The sequence below is a fragment of the Pseudophryne corroboree genome, chromosome 6 (assembly GCF_028390025.1).
Source record: "Pseudophryne corroboree isolate aPseCor3 chromosome 6, aPseCor3.hap2, whole genome shotgun sequence".
Lineage (NCBI taxonomy): Eukaryota > Metazoa > Chordata > Amphibia > Anura > Myobatrachidae > Pseudophryne > Pseudophryne corroboree.
In genome coordinates, this window is record NC_086449.1 from 342,902,298 (window position 1) to 342,922,860 (window position 20,563).

Below are 20,563 nucleotides of genomic sequence, written 5' to 3' on the forward strand. Positions count from 1 at the left end.
GTGTATCGCTTTGCTTCCTGGAACACCCAAAAAGGATCTTGCCTTCCATATGTAATTAAATGCTTTCAGTTATACTGAGAGCACCAGAAATGGAGACCACCTGGTCCCACCCACTCTTCAGTTCCCATGAATGTGAAACTGAAGGTCCTGTGCCATATCTTTTCTATCTTCCAATGCCCCACTTGGCCAACAGGTTAAGTGCTTTTACTTTTACTCATTACATTTTTATAACAAACAGATGTACTGTGCTTATAATACAGTATAGTGGCCATGGTACATAAATGCCCAAAATACAACTTTATCATCAATGCAGCAGTACCCTGTTTCACAAGTCTTTAACCACTTGCCCGAACTTTATAATAATGTTAAGGGATAAACACAACTGTAAGTTAAAGCCTACATCGCAGTGCTAGACCATTGAGCCTTTTGCCACAAGAATGGTAAGTAAAACTTTGTGTGTTTTCTTAGTATCTATCTAGAACGTTATTTAAATAGGTTATGCTTTATTTTGCTACTGTTTTCTTCAAGTCTTGTTTAATTCAATAATTGTGATATGAATGTTGTACTCCTGACATCAGAGCTTCAGCACTTTCAATGTGGTCACTGCGGTTATCCTTTTTAATCTGTCTTCTATACTGTCTCTTTAAATGAAGGCTGTAGCAAATATTCTGCTTCTCTAATAGGCTATGATTGTAAAGTTTGCACTCATGAGTAATATCCTATTGATGTGTTTCTCAGGCTGCTTTATTTTTCTGACCACCTATTTATAAAACCGTTTTAATATAACTATCCATACAGCTGTAAATAATTTTGGGTGCTTGTGCTTACTCTACGTCCCATGCTTCCTCAGTGAGTACTATATAATTGTTTTTTATATTATATTCTTCATCCTTAGTGGACTCAGGACTGTGGCTTGTTCCACACAGTCCTGATCTCAGCCGAGGACGTGAGAAGGAGAACAAGGACCCATCCCCGAAGGTGCAGCGCAGGAGAAGTGTGAAGATCAGCAGTGCTGCTTTGGAACCTACACAGTGGAAGAATGAGCGAGTTCAAATCATTTGTAGTGCCAGCGACCTGAAATGTATGGATGAATTCTTACTGAAAAAGGTAAAGCACTACATTCCACAGCCCTGGTTTTCAATCTTTGCAAAATTACTTTAGTAGAAATACCTTTCTGCAAAACGAGCTTCAAGTCAAACAATTATTTAAAAATATGCTTGGCTTCAGTGTCTGTGGCTTCTGTTTCTGTTCATCAAATTCCATGAGTTGTTGGGGGGGGTTTTTTGGGGGGGGGGAGGTTGCCTTGGTCATGTGTCAGCCAAATTTAGCAGTAAGCAGCATATAGTTGATCTTGCAGAACCCGGTGTTATTGTCATGCGTAAGATCTCTGGGAACATTGGGTAAATGCCAACACACCTGGGGGTGAAGGGGAGAGGAATGCTCCGTTACACTGTAAAACTTGCTTCCAGCACTGCATAGCTCTAATGCAAATCTACAACCATCTGAAATGGATCTCATCTTTATTTTTATTGCTTTATTATGAATTTCCATTCTGTTCTTTCTCAAATTACTGCTATACTTTGTGAATACAAAACACACCTACATTTGTATCTCATTCCAAAGAAGCAACTTTTTTTTCTCTGTTATCGCAAGGGGGACATTGGAGCATAAGCACTTTAGAATAATATATCCTCCATAGCTTAGTCTCCTCCCCCTCTATACCAAAATTGGCCCAACCAAGACATTTTTCAGTGTCTTTCGGAGGCGGGTTATTATTTTCAGACTGCTCTGGCAGCAGTTATTTTCTTAATTTTCTTTTCAGTCCCATTCAGGGTTTCCAGGAGGTGGTTGGTTAGCTGCTGCAGCCTGTACCTCTGTAGGGTTCCGTAGCAGATAGTAACGTAGTAACATAGTTGATGAGGTTGAAAAATGGCAAATTACCCATCGAGTTCAACCTGTATTATAATTCTTAACCTATGCTGTATTTAGCTAAAGCTTACTATAATGTCCCAGCTGAAGTGATGTTTTAATACTAATTATGGTGGCCAATCCCGGGATCGGTGGGATCCTGGGATTTAGGCCCAAAAATGGCCGGGATTCAATCCCGGGATTGGAAGCTCCAATCCTGGGGATTGAGGGATCAGCTTTGAGCGTCCACAGGACGCTCAAACGCTGGCCGGCTTCCTGCTTCCGGGTCCCCAGCGCAGCGTGAGAGGTCACGCTGCGCTGTCAGCTGCTGCTGGGAGCCGCCAGCAGCGTTCACAGGATGTTCTCTTGCAGCGTTCACAGGATGTTCTCTTCCCGCCCGCCCCCGGTATATGGTGAGTTATATGTGCGGGGCGAAGGGGCGGCCACCTAGGTAAAAGCTAATCCCGGGAATCCTGGGATTGGCCATTTTTCAATCCTGATACCCGGGATTGGCTTCCCTAATACTAATTGAAACTATAATTAGTACTCTTCCTAAAACATAATTATTTTAAATGCTATGTCCTTGGATATCTTTTTCAGTTAGATATTTATCTAAACTATTTTTAAATGTATTTACTGAGTCCACCATTACTACTTTCTCTGACAGACGGTTCCAAATCCTTATGGTCCTTACTGTGAAGTACCCTTTCCTACGTTGGGTATGAAACTTTCTCTCCTCTAGCCTCAGAAGGTGACCATGTGTCCAGTGTAGTGTTCTCTTGATAAACACATCTCCTGATAGATCCTTGTAATGTCCCTTTTATAGCTGCCTAGTCCCCAGAGCAGTGGACATTCCAGTTACTGGTACGTGGCTGGGACTGCGCTACAGAGGAATTTTTTCTCTGAAGATTACATAAGTCGTGGTAAGTCCCTGACATCACAGGAGGGAGATACAGCATACCCTTGTGTCAGGGGACATACAGTAGTCTATGATGTCTTGTGTGACCAAGAACAAATTTTAAAGTCTTTTTTTGTTGTTTGTTCTGGTAGCTGTCCTTTATTTGTTTAGGCTGAGGCGTGGAGGGAGATTTGCCCAGCCACCTCTCCTTCCCCCTGCTTTGGTGTTCATTTTGTTCTCAGACACTTGCCAAGAATCTCGTCAGACACTGCCGGTTATTGGGAGGCTGCAACAGCAGTAGCAGCATGACTCTCAGATGCTAAGTGTCTTTTTCTGAGCTTAACATCCTGCTTCCTCCATATCTATATCCCAGTTATTTTATGTTGTATTATATTTTAAAAACACCCACATATTATATATATATATATATAGATATATATATATATAGATATAGATATATATATAGATAGATAGATATAGATATATATCTATAATATTTTGTGTATGTATATATATATATATATATATATATAAAATATTATTAAGCTATCAATGAGTTGGATGTAACTGTCAACATATTAAAAATAGTAGCTTAGTAGCTCTTCCAACACACTTATGAGATGCTGCCCAGTGTCGTTTTTCTTTTTGGGGCCAGCGTCCCTGATTCCCAGCTTTTCTTTCTGTTCAGTTTTATAATCACTTTTCCATTGCAAGTTGGGTTTAAAGATTCCCTTCTGTTATCGATGTTGCTATTCCAAGGATTTTGGGTACACAACATTTTTTTGTCTTCCCACCTCCATTTCTGTCAGTTAGTTTAGTTAATTGATTTACAGTTATTTCAGGACGTTTAATTATGGTCATTTCTGTCAGTTATTATAGTTCATTAAAGTTTTCATCCAAATCCATCCAGTGGAAGGCCCAGAACATGCTCCCAGTGTACACCAATGGGAGGTCCGACTGGGACCCCAGCCCACTAGTATGTCTTGGGATCCAATGTTACCATTCTGTGAAATTTTCTTCCAAATCTATCCAGGCTCCCTAGGTCAAAGTTCTGCCTGGCGCATTCTGCCGTAAAGTCTGACGACCCTAATCCCCTAGTATGTCTTCAGACCAATGAATTTTAGAACCTAGTGCTCCCTTACCCTTAACAATCTTTAGTTAGCCATTGTGGGTATTTCAGGTTTCAGATTATGTTAGAATTGTCTAATAGAGCTTTGCCACCTGTTCAATTACTAGGTATTTCTGTGGAGTGTGTGACAACTTTACCATTGGAAAGTAATTTACCTTCACCAAGGAATTCTGATTAACCCACCTGTGTGCAAGCATTATTTTGGTTAGTTGAGGGTCTGGTTCAGCTTTCTTCTTTCCCAGGGACACTGTTAAGGGCCCCATACACTAGGACGATTTTACACAATTTCATACAATTCCGATATATCCGTCTGATATATTGTATGAAATTGTGTACAATCGTATGTGTTTTAGATCGTATCCAATCTGATGCGCATCCCCGTGGCTGTCGGATAGGATCCCCTAGGTCGTTAGTGCTGCACTAATGATATATCGGAATTGTATGGAATCGGATGGAAAAAGTGTGTTTTTTGTGCATGTGATATATTGCATGCGATGTATCACAGGGAAGTTTGACTGGCATTCTCAGGACACTCCCAGCCCCCGTAGCCCTCTATCCTGCCCATCAGATATATATCATGGTACAATTGTATGCCATACGATATATTGCGTGCAATGTATAGCGGCTTCATCAATCGCATGCGATATATCTTATGCAAAAATAGCACAAAAGTGCCAAATCGTATGGAATCACTCCCGGGAAGGTCCCGGGAGAGTTCAAGGGAAATTACATCCGACTTCAGCCTCAGACATTTCGTTGTAATGTATGGGGCCCTTTAGATCATGCCTCAGATGCATCTTCCTGGAACTTTTCAGTCTCTACATGACTCAGCTGATATGTCCCAGTGTTCGCAAATACGCGCTATAGCGCGTATTTTACCCTGATCTGTGGTCCGGGGACTCACTTTTCTAAACTGTGTGGGTCCCCGGGGACGCGCTCCGCTGAAGCTGTTCATCTTGTTTAAGCTTCCTGTATCTTGTTTAAGTCCTCTTGTGGCGGCGCGGGCCGCCCCCCCCCCTACCCCCCGGACAGAGAGTGAGGACGGCTCCCCCCCCCCCCGATCACCTGCTGCAGCTTCAAGGGAGCCGGACAGAGAGTGAGGACGGCTCTGCGGCGCGCTACACACTGTGCTGCGGGGAAGTTGAACGCCGGTGACCGCGGACTGTGCGTGCTGTGCGGAAGGGTGAGCTGGACTTGCGGTGGCGGCTGGGGGGCTGTTCATATCGGTGGGATGGGGGCTGCATGGCGCCGGCAAACAGGTGTTAAACGCAACATTTTTGTGGTATGGAGTGGGGGTGAGGCGAGAGGGTGACAGTGCTGCTGGTCTCTGCAGCATACAGGACCCTTGATACAACCACTGGATTCGAGTCATGCTGCCTGTAATTTATGTGCTGACTGATCAACTTCAGTGACACTCACTGTTCTGGCTGCCTTTGTTGGTTACTGCTGGTTGCTGTTGGTTACTGCTGGTTGCCGCTGGTTACTGTACAGGCAGCCAGCACAGTGAGTGTCACTGAAGTTGATCAGTCAGCACATAAATTACAGTCAGGATGACTCAAATCCATTGGTTGTACCAAGTGTCCGAAGTCGTCGGTCAGGATGTTGGCATTTAGTATACCGACACCAGCATCCCGATCGCAGCAAAGCCGACAAGAGTGACGAGTGCAGAGGGTACCCTAACCTCCCACCCCTAACCCTCCGTTTCCCGCAGCCTAAACCTAACCCACCCCCTTAGTGCCTAACACTTATACCCCCTCTCTGCAGCCTAACCCTAACCCTCCCCAAGCACCATATCCTAACCCCCCCCCCCCCCCCCCCCCCCTTCCCACCCGCACGCTAAACCAGTGGCGGCAGTGCATACTTCCCTTCAGGATCCGGACTGTCAGGATATCGTTGCCGGGATCCTGATCTCCTCGGGATGCCAGCGTTGGTATTGTGGCGGCTGTCAGGATTCCGGCATCGGTATTACACTGCTGGGATCCCGACAGCCAGGATCCTGAATGCATACTTCCGATATGATAACAGCCCAGCAGCATTGTCACCCTCCCTCCCCCACAACACTTTTGTAGTGTCTAAATCCAGTCTGGGGCTCTATTATAGCGGCACCATAAACCAATTACATATAGAAAATGTATTTAATAATGTTGTCCTGTTTTTTAATCATATAATTGTTAAGTGCTCTACCTGGCGCAATGTGTATAACGTGCTCTGCCTGGCGCAATGTGCATAACGTGCTTCGCCTGGCGCAATATGTATAACGTGCTCTACCTGGCGCAATGTGTATAACGTGCTCTACCTGGTGCAATGTGTATAACGTGCTCTACCTGGTGCAACGTGTGGCGCAATGTGTATAACGTGCTCTGCCTGGCGCAATGTGTATAACGTGCTCTCCTTGGCTCAGTGTGTATAGGAGGTTCTACCTGGTGCAATGTGTATAAGCGGCACTACTGTGTGTAATAATGTGAATTGGTACTGTTATGTGACCACGCCCCTTCCCCACAAAGCTACGCCCCTAAAAAATTCCAGCGCGCCTTCGGCGCGCACTGTCGCTGTTTTCAGTGTCGGTGCGGGAGAACCAATTCTCTTTCTGCCACAAGGTCACCAAAATGTCTAATTACATCTAAAGTGCGGGTTGTCCTGTATGCTACACAGCCCAGCAGCATCGTCACCCCATCCTCCCCCATGCACCCCTTTTGTAGTGTCCAAATCAAGTTTGTGTTTTTATATTTGAATCATTAATAAGACTAATTAAAACCTTCATTCCGATGGGACCCAAAAAAGGACAGGTAGGACCCCAATTTTTAAAAGTGAGGGGTCCCTGGGACCCACTTTTTTTTTGGTCTCAGCGCGATCACTGTGTCCTCTCAAATGGAAGAGGACTGTAACCCAGATTCTGATCAAGATGTATCCTCACTAGCTGAAGAGGACAGAATCAGTGCTATGAGGTATTAAATCTTATTCACACAGTCAAAGAAGTGCTAAATATAATTAGCAGAGGTTCTGTAAACAACAATTTTCCTCAGTTAGATGGTTTCTTATGAGAAATATGGTTAAAATCTGAATAAGGGGTTTCAGGTTTCCACAAAACATGCTTCTTTGTATCCAAAAGTTGACTCTCTAATTGCACGATTTTTTTAAGAAAATTAATATTCATCCTCTTAGTGCTTCTCTAAGGGCAGTTCAGGTAGAAATCAATTTACATAGCAGCTAGGGCTTCTCATCAACATATGTTCGCTTTGCATGGTCAATAAAGGTGTGGAAAGATGGGTATATTATTTAGAGAATGGACTGAAGTTCGGCAAACCTAGATCCAAGCTTCTTACCCATGTAGAGCACATTAGAGAATCAGCACTTAGGAAGCAGCTATTGTTACTGGCAGGTAGACCAAGAATCATAGGAGATTTTCTGGTCTAGTAGTATTAGAAAAATAAATTATTGCTGCTTTTACAGTTACAAAGGAAGCATTATTACCTGCTTCAGCTCTAAATTATCGTGGACCTCACTTTCGTTCATTTCGCCCAAAAGCCTAGGGAACAGTCCACCTCAGGTAGAGATGGAAGACCTACAGGGAAGCAAGCAAGGACTGATCACAGTCCGGTAGCCAAATCAAGTCTGTGGACAAACCAGCATGACAGTGTTTCCTCTCACTTGGTGGAGACCATGGTGGGAGCGTTTATCAGCTTACAGGGACAGGTGGTTGGCGATAATATCAGACATCTAGGTGATGGGCACAGTCTCTTGGGATTATTTTTTTAAACCTAAAAAATCCTTCACCCAATAGTTTGTTTGTTTTTTTACGATTGTTGTTCCCCCAGTTGCAGACAAACTTGACTCCAACAGAAGCAATTCACACTTTTTTTTAATGTTTGCAGTCATCACTCCTGTCCCAGTCACTCAGAGAAAGTTCAGTTTTTACTCAAATCTATTTCTAGTTAAAAAAAAAAAAAAACAGACTGGTCCATCCGAATTCCAAATCTGTCATTGAAACTTCATCTAGAGAGGCAGAGTCTCAAATGGAGTTTCTATGATCGGTTATAAACAGTATGGAAAAAATGGAATACATGGTATCTCTGGACATCAGAGTTGCTTATCTCCATGTACCCATTTGTGAGGGACACCAGCAATTCCTCTGATTCAGAGTAGGTTCTCACGCTTTTGAATTTCGGGATGTCCCCTTTGGCCTCTCAACTACAATCTCGGGTTTTTACAAAACTGGTGGCAGTTATGGACACATTTCAATGATCAAAGGGAGTAAAAGTAATTCTATATTTAAACGACTTTATGTTAAAGGCAGAAACCTTACAGACTCTTAGATCCCACGTACCGTTGACAATAGATCTGTTACAGTACAATATTTGAATAGTCAGTTACTGGAAATCCAATCGCACCGCATATCAAATATTCCTGCAAATGGTTACAGAAGTGGCAGTGTTGTTCCACCAGATTCTCACTGATTCCCATTGAACCACCACAGTACATGATTAGTTCTGATTTGCAACATTTTTATATACAAGGCATGCTGTGTCTGCATTACAATGCAATGGGCAAATTAGATAAAATATGTTATACAGCACGAGCAGGGTGTGGGGGAGGGAGAACCTTGCCACACCTTCTCTTCACCACAGCCAGTGTGATGGTTGGCACGGTTGGGCTTTATAGTAATGTAGACTAATATCAGGCAGTAGCTTTTCTCACTAGTCCCAGGTATTGTGCATATATTGCAAATGTGTACTCCTTGCTTCATTTATTCCAGGACACAACTGAGGGTTTATTATATTTATATCTACAGAATATGTATTAGTGTTTTTTGTTTTATTTCCATTTGCTTATGTAGCAGATCTAACATATCTCCCTTTACAGATTAATGATTTGGATTCAGAAGATGGAAAGAAGGATTCTATGGTGGATGTTCTCTTCAAAAGAGCTCTAAAAGAATTTCGGCAGAATATTTTCAGTCTTTATTCAACTTCACTCATGGTAACTAACGTCTGACTTGTTGATGTTGGAACAGTTTAGAGCACAGTGATCAAGGTGTTTTTCTGTAATCAGTCCCACACTGTGTAGTTAACAATCCTCGTTCTGATAATCTGAGGTTATCACACCCCTAATAGGTATGATAATATTATGTTCTCACACCCTGATCATTCGCACATTCATTTATTTTTATTTTTTTTTATGAATTTGTCAGTGTTGCATTGCCTCCGCCCCGGCAGTAACCTTCCTTTTGATTATTCAGATTTGTGTGAGTTGTTTTAATATTTTATAAACCTTTAATCCCATCACATGCTACAGGGAGAAGATGGGAAAAGCATCCGTTACAGGGACCTTGGGGCTCTCTTTGAGCAGATCCTGGACAAGACCATGAAACAGCATCAACCACGGGCATGGAGCGAATCCCCAGTGAGAGTTTGGATCAATACATTCAAGGTTTTCTTAGATGAATTTGTTCATGATTATAAACCTCTGAATTACACCACAGGAAAGGTAATTATAACCAAATGAGTCAAAGCCTTCGTCTGTGAGTTAAATATTGAAAATATTATATTAATAATTTATATTATATATTATGTCTTTCTTGCAAGACACAGAAGACGGAAAGAAAAAAGAGAAGGAAAAAGGAGTCCGATATCGTAAGTTAATGTGATTATTTCCATATGGTTTTCAAACTTTCTTTTCCTGTTATCCTCTTTTCTTTGTCCTGTTATTTTACTGCTGCTAAAGCTTTCCTTTTTATAAGTCTTCTAATTTGGTATTTGTACTGATCACCGCCATTCTACCAGCCCCTAAACAGCCATACTTTGCATCTGTTTCTTTTTTTTCTTTTCCTTCACGGTATTCTTACCATATTTTTCAGGTTGAGGAACACAATGGTCATATATTTAAAGCCACCCAATACAACATTCCCACATACTGCGAGTTCTGCTCTTCACTTATCTGGATCATGGACAGAGCTGCTGTTTGTAAACGTAAGATTGGAACATACACATTTTTGCCATCTCCAAATACGGGTAGCAAACTTGCATTGTTACAACTTTGTATCTTTAGGTAGTCGTTTGTGTGTTCTCCATTCTTATTATATGCAATTTGGCGGGGAATTCAGTTGCGCAGGCTAATTGATTCCTCCGGGGCTATCCAATTAGCCCCCAAGGAAGCCCGATGTTGGCACTTATCTGGGATTCGACAAAGAAAACTTATCTGGGATTGTTTTGGGAACCTGCTAAGGTCCCATAGAAAACTCACCACTAAGTGCCCTGTTTTCGCGATCATGGCTGCAAAAACACATACCGTATATACTCAAGTATAAGTCGACCCGAATATAAGCCGAGGCACCTAATTTTACCACAAAAACCTGGGAAAACTTATTGACTCGAGTATAAGCCTAGGGTGGGAAATGCAGCTCTAGCCGTACACAGCCCTCAGTGCCAGATATGCCCTCATATCTGCCAGATATGCCCCCACAGTGCCAGATATGCCCTCATGCTGCCAGATATACCCCACAGTGCCAGATATGCCCTCATGCTTCCAGATATACCCCACAGTGCCAGATATGCCCCACAGTGCCAGATATGCCCTGATGCTGCCAGATATGCCCCACAGTGCCAGATGTGCCAGATATGCCCTCATGCTTCCAGATATGCCCCACAGTGCCAGATATGCCCTCATGCTGCCAGATATGCCCCACAGTGCCAGATGTGCCAGATATGCCCTCATGCTGCCAGATATGCCCCACAGTGCCAGTTACTTACCCATACGTCGCTCCCGCGCTGTCTTCTGAAGTAAGGACACGGAGGGCACAGCGCGCGGCTCTCCTGTGTCCCTCCTGCGTCTCCGGCGGCAGCGGCGTGTATGTGTGTGTTAAAGGAAGTGCCGGTTCATGCACTTCCTTTAACACACACACACGCCGTTGCCGCTGGAGACGCAGGGGGGACACAGGAGGGACACAGGAGAGCTGCGCGCTGTGCCCTCCGTGTTCCTTCTAAATACTGACTCGAGTATAAGCCGAAGGGGCTTTTTCAGCACAAAAAAAAGTGCTGAAAAAGTCGGCTTATACTCGAGTATATACGGTAGGTCCAGGAACTTATCCTGTATTCTATTTGTTTTCACCTGAAAATGGGACTTTTTTGTGAGAAATAAAGTGGCTAAAATTGAGTTGCCAAGAAAAAAAAAACATTGGGCAAAAAATTGTAGTAAAAATCATTTATTTTTTTTTGTTTGTTTTTTCTCCCAATTTTTTTTTTGGGGCTGATTGAATTCCCCCTAAGTGATTAGGAATATATGGCAGAGGTTTGCTGATAAATCTCATAGCTACGATGCAAAATCTGTGCAAGAATAGGTTATTTATAAAAGTGCTTGATATTGTATCAAAATGACACTTTCATAAATATTTTTCTTTAATAAAGTTTTTAATATAATTAATAATAATATAATTTAATACTTTAATGGTATTCTGAAAATGTAATGCAGAATATATTTTTTTTAAAGTGTAAATAAAATTGAAGTCGAGAAATTGGGAGTTCTATTTAAACATAAATTCTCTTTTATATGCGGAAGTATAATATGTTCAAGCTAGACAAATTCTTATTAATTTCTATCAGAAATTGTTTATTAAACAAAATTTGCTACATTTTAAAGGCACTTTTAACCTATCTTTGTCTCTTGCCCAGCCTCATCTTTGCCAAGATTGTCGCACACATTGCGGCATGTGACTATTATGACCGTGCACGTTTAGTCGCTGGTGCGTATGCACCATGCATTCCTTTGGGACATGGGTGCGTCTACAGCACGCATACCCATTCACGGGCACACTAATTGAACCTACATTACCTCAAATAATCGCATTTGCGGCAAAGAGGAGGCAGCGGCATATCTGCGCTTCTACAGTTCTTTGGGGAAGAGGAGTTTTTCAAGTAACTAGCTGTTCTACTCATTCTCCGCACAGGGATTTCTGATTGTCACGGTTGTAAATATAAATGAGTGTTAAAAATTTGGTAAATCTATAGAGCTGTAAATTTGAGACGTCTTAACCCCCTTTTCATCCCCTTAGGGGAGGTTTAGTAAAATTCTAGATACGTAGTTTTCCTATTTCCCACCTGGGGTGTATTCAATAACTGTCGGAAGCTGCCGTCTTGTCGGAAAGACGGCAGCTTCCAACAGAAATAGGTCGGAAGGGGTTCTGACCTATTCAATAGGGGCTTATTTTTTCCGACAAGTCAGGAATTCCCGACTTGTCGGAAAACACGTGGAACGGCGGAATAGACGCCGATCCACGTGCTTCTGTCGGAAATGGGGCCAAATCCGACAGGTTTTGGCCCCCTTTCCGACAAACTCAATCCGACTTGAAAACAAGTCTGATTGAGGTGAGGAGAGGGGCAGTGCTGTGGGTGGCTGTGGAGCTGAGATCGGTGGCCGGCGGGGAGAGCTGGCTGCGGGGTACATGTCTGCGGCGGCAGGGGGAGGCGCTGCAGGGAGAGAGGTGCCGGGTTGTCCCCCGGTCAGGCACCTCTCTCCCTGCAGCGCCTCCCCCCGCCGCTCCACACATGTCCCCCGCAGGCAGTCCCTCCCTTTCGCGGACGCCGATCTCTGCTCCCCTGGCCGCTGCTGTCAGCTCATCCGCAGCCGCTGACAGCAGCGGCCTGACAGGACCCTGTGTACGGCCAAATCCGATAGTCAGATTTGGCCATCCATTTATTAGAGGTTGTCAGATCCATTCCGACAACTGCATGTCGGAATGGATCCGACTGTTATTGAATATACGCCAGTGAGTGAGTGATGGCTTTTGCATTTTTGTAGTTTATTATATTCTACACACTGGAGGTGCAATCCAAATTTTGATCTGGTTGTCCATTTGGGCATTATTGTTCATGCAACACAAGCCACACATTGGTTATGACATAATTATGTCAACCCCCTTTTCATCCCTATAGGGGAGGTTTTTCAAAATTCTAATTACGTAGTTTTTCTATTTCCCACCTGAAGAATACATATGTTAAAATTCATCTTCCTAACGTATCAGGAAGTAAGAGAATTAGGGCTATATTCAATACCTGTCGGATCTTTTCCGACAGAAAAGATCCGACAGGTCAGTATTCAATGCCGGGCCAAACCCGACAGGTTTGCCGATCCCGACAATGGCAATCCAACTTTTTTTAAAAGTCGGTTTGACATGGTCGAAAACGGGGCTAAAACCTGTCGTGTTTGGCTGCGCTTCCGACAATACACTCGGATACGCGTGCATTCCGACAGCTTTCTGACAAGACGAGAATTCCCGACTTGTCGGAAAAAAACGGCCCTCTATTAAATAGGTCAGCACCCCTTCCGGCCTAAACCTGTCGGAAGTTACTGTCTTTCCGACAAGACAATTATTGAATACACCCCTAAGTGATGAATCAGTCAATCAGTCAGTCAGTGAGGGCTTTCGCATATATATATATATATATATATATATATATAATATTAATTTGAAATGTTGCATGGCTTAATGTATGATTCCAGTATTCTCTTTACCCCACAGCAGCATTTCCAAGCTAGACCGCTTTTTTTTATTATTATTCCAGACTGGAACATATAATATATATATGGTTTTCACAACATGCTTTATCCGCATACTCCTCTGTTATAGAATATGTTTTTGTCATTCTGTGTGGTTTTTATTATGGAAATTTATACAGTATTATATCTCAGTGTGTAGATTTGCTTGCCATAAGAAGTGCTGTTCCCAGATCACTACAACATGCAGTAAAAAGGTGAGCTATGTATTATACAGTATGTGTGAGTGTACTGTTTGCTGCCTTTATTGAGTTATGTGTGTCTCTGTTGGTAATAGAGTGTGTTCCTGTGCTATCTCCATTGTGCCTTTACTGAGGCATTAGGACCTTTTCCAAGATATCCACCAACAGAGCTTCTGCGCATTCGCAGCACCATCTTTATGGTGTTTGAGTGTCACAGTACTACATGGCTGTGTAGGAAATATCGCTGTTTACCTGCATACAGCTGCACATATATCATTGACTGGTCCTCTGTATGTTTCTGCATTACCTCCGCTACCTGCATTGATACTGTGAGTACAGCTGTACATCTGAATTTAGCCATAAACCTACGTATTCCGTAGTTATCACACACATATCGCCACAGCAAGCATATAGGCATTTGGCAGTTTCATAGCTGCACCAAGGTTGCTTTTTGACATGGAAGACATTCATGCAGTGCACACATCCATAGCAAGGCAAATATCAATGCAGGAATGGGGGAGAGATAGAACATATGTACATTCCCAAGACCTGTTGCGTCATCTGCCTCGGTAAGATCAATGATCAGCTTCCATCTCTTTGGGTTTTTTTTATTCTTCTAAAATGTATGGATAAGACAAAATGATCTATGTCTTGTATGCACATAGCCAAGTCTTACTTATACACTCATTTGTTTTTAGATTGTCCTATTATTCCCTTTATACAGTATTATTTATGCCACGCTTTCTCTACCATCTTGATTATTACAATTTAGTATGATTGTGAGCTGTCCCCCCGTCACTTTGGAGTAGAGTTGTCACGTCTCACTAATGAAGAGAGGACTGTTCCTGTGCTGCTAGAGAAACTTATCAGTTACATTGAGATGCATGGCTTGTATACAGAAGGCATATACAGGAAACCTGGATCCACAAACAAGATTCGTGAGCTGAGACAGAACCTGGACACAGGTGATTATATCTTTTCTCTTCCACAGTCCCCATCTGTGGTTACCATAAACGTCTCCTTGAGTTCTGCCTCTACCTCAAACTACAATTTTGAGTGTATAATGAAAGAAAAAGTCTGTATTCTGAGCCCACATATCCTTCCTACAGTATCTGACAGCTACCTCAATGTCTGCAAAAGTACAAGCCTGGTGTACAATCTCCTGTTCTTGCAGACTTTTTTTTCAATCTGAGCATTGTCGTGGTGCAAACAGATAGCTTAATATTCGCTTCATATTGATGATGCCAGTAGGTGCTTCAAAAAAGCCTGCCACCTAGGAGAAAGCATCTCATTCTAGGATAGCTGCAGATGTCCTGGAACCAGTCAGACCATGTGAATGCAGCTTAATGATATTTCTTGATTTCTCACATATAATTAACTTTATCATTGGTATCCAGGCTCCTTTTTATTTATTAACTTTTTTTTTTTTTTTCTGGTTGTCATAGTTTGTGGCAGAAGTTACAGCTATCCGTTAAGATGACCTAAAGTTTATTCTATTCTCCGTGGGCCTCCTATATAATGACAATTTCAGTTGTAAAGTACATCCAAAACTATGGTGGTGCTGTCTCTCACTCTCTGTATCTAGTCCTGTAATGCGGTTTCTCATCTTTGTGACTATTGCAGATATTGACAGTGTAAATCTGGACGATTACAACATCCATGTGATTGCTAGTGTGTTCAAACAGTGGCTGAGGGAGCTTCCCAATCCCCTGATGACATTTGAACTATATGAAGAGTTCCTCAGATCTATGGGTGAGCAATTGCAGACAACTTTGAGCCTTGAATGCCATGCCTCTGTCTCCTCCAATTGATTACCCTTAAATGACTTTTCCATGTACTTTGTCCTTTCCCTGACATGATTTTTCTTACTCTTCACTCCTGTGCTTCCTGCTTTTTCACTTAATTCCTTTACTAAACATCTCAGCCGAACCTTCTTCTTTTTTTTGTGTTTGTTCCCTGTTTGTCATTACTATGATTTTTATTATTATTATCCATTATTTATAGGGTACCGCAAGGTGTGTGCAGCACTTTACATAGTACATACAGAAGTACAAAACAAGCATAGTAGAATATATAGTGCATGCAAAAGTACATTACCGACATACTATAGTAGTACAAATAAGAATATATAAATAGTAGAAATCATAAAACATGTATACATGGTAGTTGTAAGAAAATCAGTGCTGGCTGTACCCCAGTTGTTGGGTGCAGCAGGCAGGTTCAGAGCCTCTGATAGTGCACTCTCCCAGGTATCAGCCGCATAAGCTACTGGGGGAGACATTTAGATAAGCACTCCACTCCACCATTTAAACACCTGAAGGTCTTAAACACACATAGGCACCACCTTCTTTTTTTTTTTTTATATATTTCTGGGGGGGTTGTTTGTATTGGCTTTATTCTATAATACTGCTTTACATTAAGAATTGTCCTACCTCTTTTCTTCAGGTCTTGGAGAGAGGAAGGAAACAGTGCGGGGGGTTTATTCAGTAATAGATCAACTCTCTCGGACGCACCTCAGTACTTTGGAAAGACTCATCTTTCATCTTGTCAGGTGGCAACTCTTTTAGTGATGCTACTGTATAGACTTGTATATGTCACAGCCATATATGCTTATTTACCACTTTTAATGTCTTTAGGATCGCACAACAGGAGGAGACCAATCGCATGTCTGCCAACGCACTAGCAATTGTATTTGCCCCATGTATTCTCCGTTGCCCAGATACCACAGACCCACTGCAAAGTGTGCAGGATATTGGAAAGACGACAGCGTAAGAGACGCAGCCTTTCGTTATTTTAATCATTGGCTTTCTTTTTTAAACTAAAGTCTGTATGATCAACTAAGCCAAGTACCTCATCCTATTTCAGGCATTCTCAACCACGCTCCGCAGGGCACACCAACAGTCCAGGTTTTAGTTATTTCCATGCTTGAGCACAGGTGACTTAATTAGTACCTCAGCTATTTTGATGTAACCAACGGTGCTGAATCCTGGATATCAGTAAAACCTGCACTGTTAGTGTGCCTTTAGGAATGAGGTTGGGAATGCCTGCCATATTTTACTATGTAACCTGTTCATAGATTACTCCTAGATTCTAGATACTCATAGATTCAACAATATAGCTCCTCTTATATACTATTTGTTTTAGTTCTTAGAATACCTACTAATATTACACTATGTGAAACAATTGTTATGCCATAGATTATGCTCAGTGACATCATATGACCCCCTCCTAATATCTTTGATTGTATCTACTGATGAAGTAATGTCTTCTACTGCTCTGGTAATGTCTCTCTCGATGTAGCTGTGTGGAGCTGATTGTGTTGGAACAAATGAATAAATACAGAGCTCGCCTGAAGGATATCAATAGCCTGGAGTTTGCAGAGAACAAAGCCAAGAGTCGCCTGTCTTTAATTCGCAGGTCCATGGTGAGGGAAATTTGTGTTTCTAGGGGGGTTGAGACGTAAACTCCATTGTAACTGTAACACGCTCAGACTTGCCCCTTCTGCTCGCCATCTTTAACTCCTCTCCGCTTCTAACCTTCTGCTTTCCTTTCATCTCCTTCTCCAATCCAGAAACCCGTACTAATTGCAGTTAGATTTATGAGCATAAATCGCAGCACCCTGTCGGTATGTATACTAAGATCAGGCTGTCTGTGACGCTCATTCATTTTGTCCCCATTAACACAAGTATACTCTTACACTCACTTTACTGTATATGGTACCACTACATAGCATTTCTTATGCATGTCTTATCCCCATTTTGACATTAAGCTCATTGTACTTATATTACTTGTCTTTATAAACATTGTGTGTGCTTTCCAGCAACTCCACTTTATTAATTCATTGACCAATTCTATCCTCTTCAGTGTACACATGCCATTCCACTCACAATCTCTGTATATCCTACTACATGCACATTACTAGAAATAGAATCCATGTGTGGTATGTGGTGTTATACCTCTGTTTGTGTTTTTGTCACATAATCTATGGACATGTATTTAATATGTCATGTAATATGTACAGACGAAGCCTCGCTCATCTAGCCTTCTCTGGTGCACCAAGGTTTATTAGCATAAGCCTTTCATCTATTGTTCTCAGGTGTAATACAATACAGAGAGAACAATACAGCAGGGGATTAAATCCGACAGCACTGGCTCAATTAATCCTATTAAAGGGATAGATGAGCAGGGCTCCATCAGTATGTATATAAAGCCAGGAAGGTATAAGTTAGTGTAACACCCATGCATAAAACATTGGGGCAATCTATTTAGCCCAGATGCCGTTTTGGCCGTTCAAAATGGCTGGATATGCAATTAATGACCAATGCTCATTATCGTGGTATCCACTTAGAGGCTATTTTGATCAGATGAAATTGGACCTGCGATCGCGCAAAAACACATTGGATCGGGGATTACTCCGCGAGCCCAAGTGTTATCCCAACTCCGGTAGGCCACATATCACGGATTATGCTTCAGGTGCCTGAAGCATAATCCCTGATAAGTGCCTGCATTGGGGACAGGAGCGTACCGCATCGGTGCTAATTGGATAGCCCACTGTAGGAATCCTCAAGAATAGGGTTTGCATTGTGACTAAATGTTGAAAGCAAAAAATAACAAACACCATAATGCCACTGGACGCCGATTTAGGTCTTTGCTGACCATAAGTGCTACAGTCCCGCCTCTTGACCAAAGTGAGAAGAAAAAGTGTCACATTACAATTTATCCAACATATGTTAGTCCCCAACTCGGACAAAATATTGCTGTTCAGTCTGGAGAACATGACATCCTATCTCAGTGATTGTCTCCTCATCTCAAGAGTTTTCAACAACTGGTATACTCGTGGAGGCAAGTAGAAGTCAACATGATGGCATCTCAGTTGAACCACAGTGTGGAGTGTTTCTACTCCCAGACGAGATCTATAAGTGTCTCCGACAAGACACTATAGGGGGTATTCAAATAGACCCAGTAATTTACCGGGCATGAAAAAAAGGTGGTTGCGCTATTCAATTGTAGCTGTTTTTTCACTTACGTCCTAGAGGATGCTGGGGACTCCGTAAGGACCATGGGGTATAGACGGGCTCCGCAGGAGACATGGGCACCTATAAAGAACTTTTAGTATGGGTGTGCACTGGCTCCTCCCTCTATGCCCCTCCTCCAGACCTCAGTTAGATCCTGTGCCCAGAGGAGAAGGGTGCACTGCAGAGAGCTCTCCTGAGTTTTCTGTGGAAAAAATAATTTTGTTAGGTTTTTTATTTTCAGGGAGCACTGCTGGCAACAGACTCCCTGCATTGTGGGACTGAGTGGAGAGGAGCAGACCTACTTAAATGATAGGCTCTGCTTCTTAGGCTACTGGACACCATTAGCTCCAGAGGGAGTCGGAACACAGGTCTCACCCTGGGGGTTTGTCCCGGAGCCGCGCCGCCGTCCTCCTCACAGAGCCGGAAGATAGAAGCCGGGTGAGTATGAGAAGCAAGAAGACGTCAAAGGCGGCAGAAGACTTCAAATCTTCATGAGGTAAAGTGCGCAGCGGTAAGCTGCGCGCCATTGCTCCCACACACAGAAAGCACTGATGGGTGCAGGGCGCAGGGGGGGGCGCCCTGGGCAGCAATAAACCTTGTTTTTGGGCAAAAAAGGTCACATTAGGCTGCGGAGGCAGCAAATAGATGATCCCCCGCCATTTTATTAAAATTGAAGAGGGACCGAAGCCCGCCGCTGGAGGGGGCGGAGCTTGATCCCTCAGCACTAACCAGCGCCATTTTCTCCACAGAGGCTGCAGAGAACGCTGGCTCCCCGGACTCTCCCCTGCTGAACACTTCAGAGGGCTGAAAAAGAGGAGGGGGGCACATTGGAGCGCAGTGAGTGGGAAGATTGGCATTATATAATAATATAAAAGCGCTGTCTGGAGTTTCCAGTGTCAGTTTGGCGCTGGGTGTGTGCTGGCATACTCTCTCTCTCCTAAGGGCCTGGTTGGGGATTTGTCCCCTTATAGGTATATATAGGTGTGTGTGAGGTGTCGGTACGTGCGTGTCGGCATGTCTGAAGCGGAAGGCTTCTCCAAGGAGGAGGTGGAGCAGATGAGTGGTGTGTCCCCGTCGGTAGTGCCGACTCAGGAATGGATGGACATGTGGCATATGTTGAATGCAAGTGTGGCATCTTTACATAAGAGGCTAGATAAAGCTGAATCCAGGGAGGCATCAGGGGGTCAATCCTCGGATTGGACAGACACACAGGGCCCGTCGGGGTCTCAAAAGCGTCCCTTGTCACTAATTGTGGAAACAGATACTGACACGGACTCTGATTCCAGTGTCGACTATGATGAAGCTAGATTGCACCCTAAGGTGACAAAGAGTATTCAGTGTATGATTATTGCAATAAGAGATGTGTTGCATATTGCTGATGAACCCTCTATTCCAGACACGAGGGTACACATGTTTAAGGGAAAGAAACAGATAATAAACTTTCCCCCATCTCATGAACTTAACGAGTTATTTGAAAAAGCTTGGGAGACTCCAGATAAGGGACTGCAGATTCCCAAAAGAATTAATATGGCATACCCTTTCCCTACACAGGTCAGGGTACGTTGGGAATCCTCTCCCACGGTGGACAAGGCTTTAACACGCCTGTCCAAGAAAGTGGCGCTGCCGTCTCCAGACACAGCGGCCCTCAAGGACCCTGCGGACCGCAGGCAGGAGACTACATTAAAGTCTATTTATTCACATACTGGTGCTTTGCTCAGACCGGCAATTGCGTCGGCATGGGTATGTAGCGCAGTTGCAGCTTGGACAGATACCCTGTCGGCTGACCTTGATACCCTAGATAGGGATGCTATTTTGTTAACTCTAGCCCATATTAAAGACGCAGTCTTGTATATGAGAGATGCTCAAAGGGACATTGGGTTGCTGG

At 43.1% G+C, this 20,563-nt stretch overlaps 1 protein-coding gene across 5 annotated transcripts in view; it reads left to right on the forward strand.

Annotated features, from left to right (window-relative positions):
* MYO9A (myosin IXA) overlaps positions 1 to 20,563 on the forward strand; it is a 220,181-nt gene that overhangs the window by 170,534 nt on the left and 29,084 nt on the right. For 3 of the 5 annotated variants that reach the window (XM_063926497.1, XM_063926501.1, XM_063926500.1), the window contains 12 exons: positions 896 to 1,107; positions 8,796 to 8,912; positions 9,228 to 9,419; positions 9,518 to 9,565; positions 9,790 to 9,901; positions 13,617 to 13,678; positions 14,436 to 14,628; positions 15,287 to 15,415; positions 16,109 to 16,214; positions 16,300 to 16,431; positions 16,964 to 17,087; positions 17,235 to 17,288. In XM_063926497.1, coding sequence (XP_063782567.1) covers positions 896 to 1,107; positions 8,796 to 8,912; positions 9,228 to 9,419; positions 9,518 to 9,565; positions 9,790 to 9,901; positions 13,617 to 13,678; positions 14,436 to 14,628; positions 15,287 to 15,415; positions 16,109 to 16,214; positions 16,300 to 16,431; positions 16,964 to 17,087; positions 17,235 to 17,288 — 1,481 coding nt within the window. The remainder of the gene's footprint in view (positions 1 to 895; positions 1,108 to 8,795; positions 8,913 to 9,227; positions 9,420 to 9,517; positions 9,566 to 9,789; positions 9,902 to 13,616; positions 13,679 to 14,435; positions 14,629 to 15,286; positions 15,416 to 16,108; positions 16,215 to 16,299; positions 16,432 to 16,963; positions 17,088 to 17,234; positions 17,289 to 20,563) is intronic. The other 2 variants (XM_063926498.1, XM_063926499.1) reach the window with 2 other exon arrangements.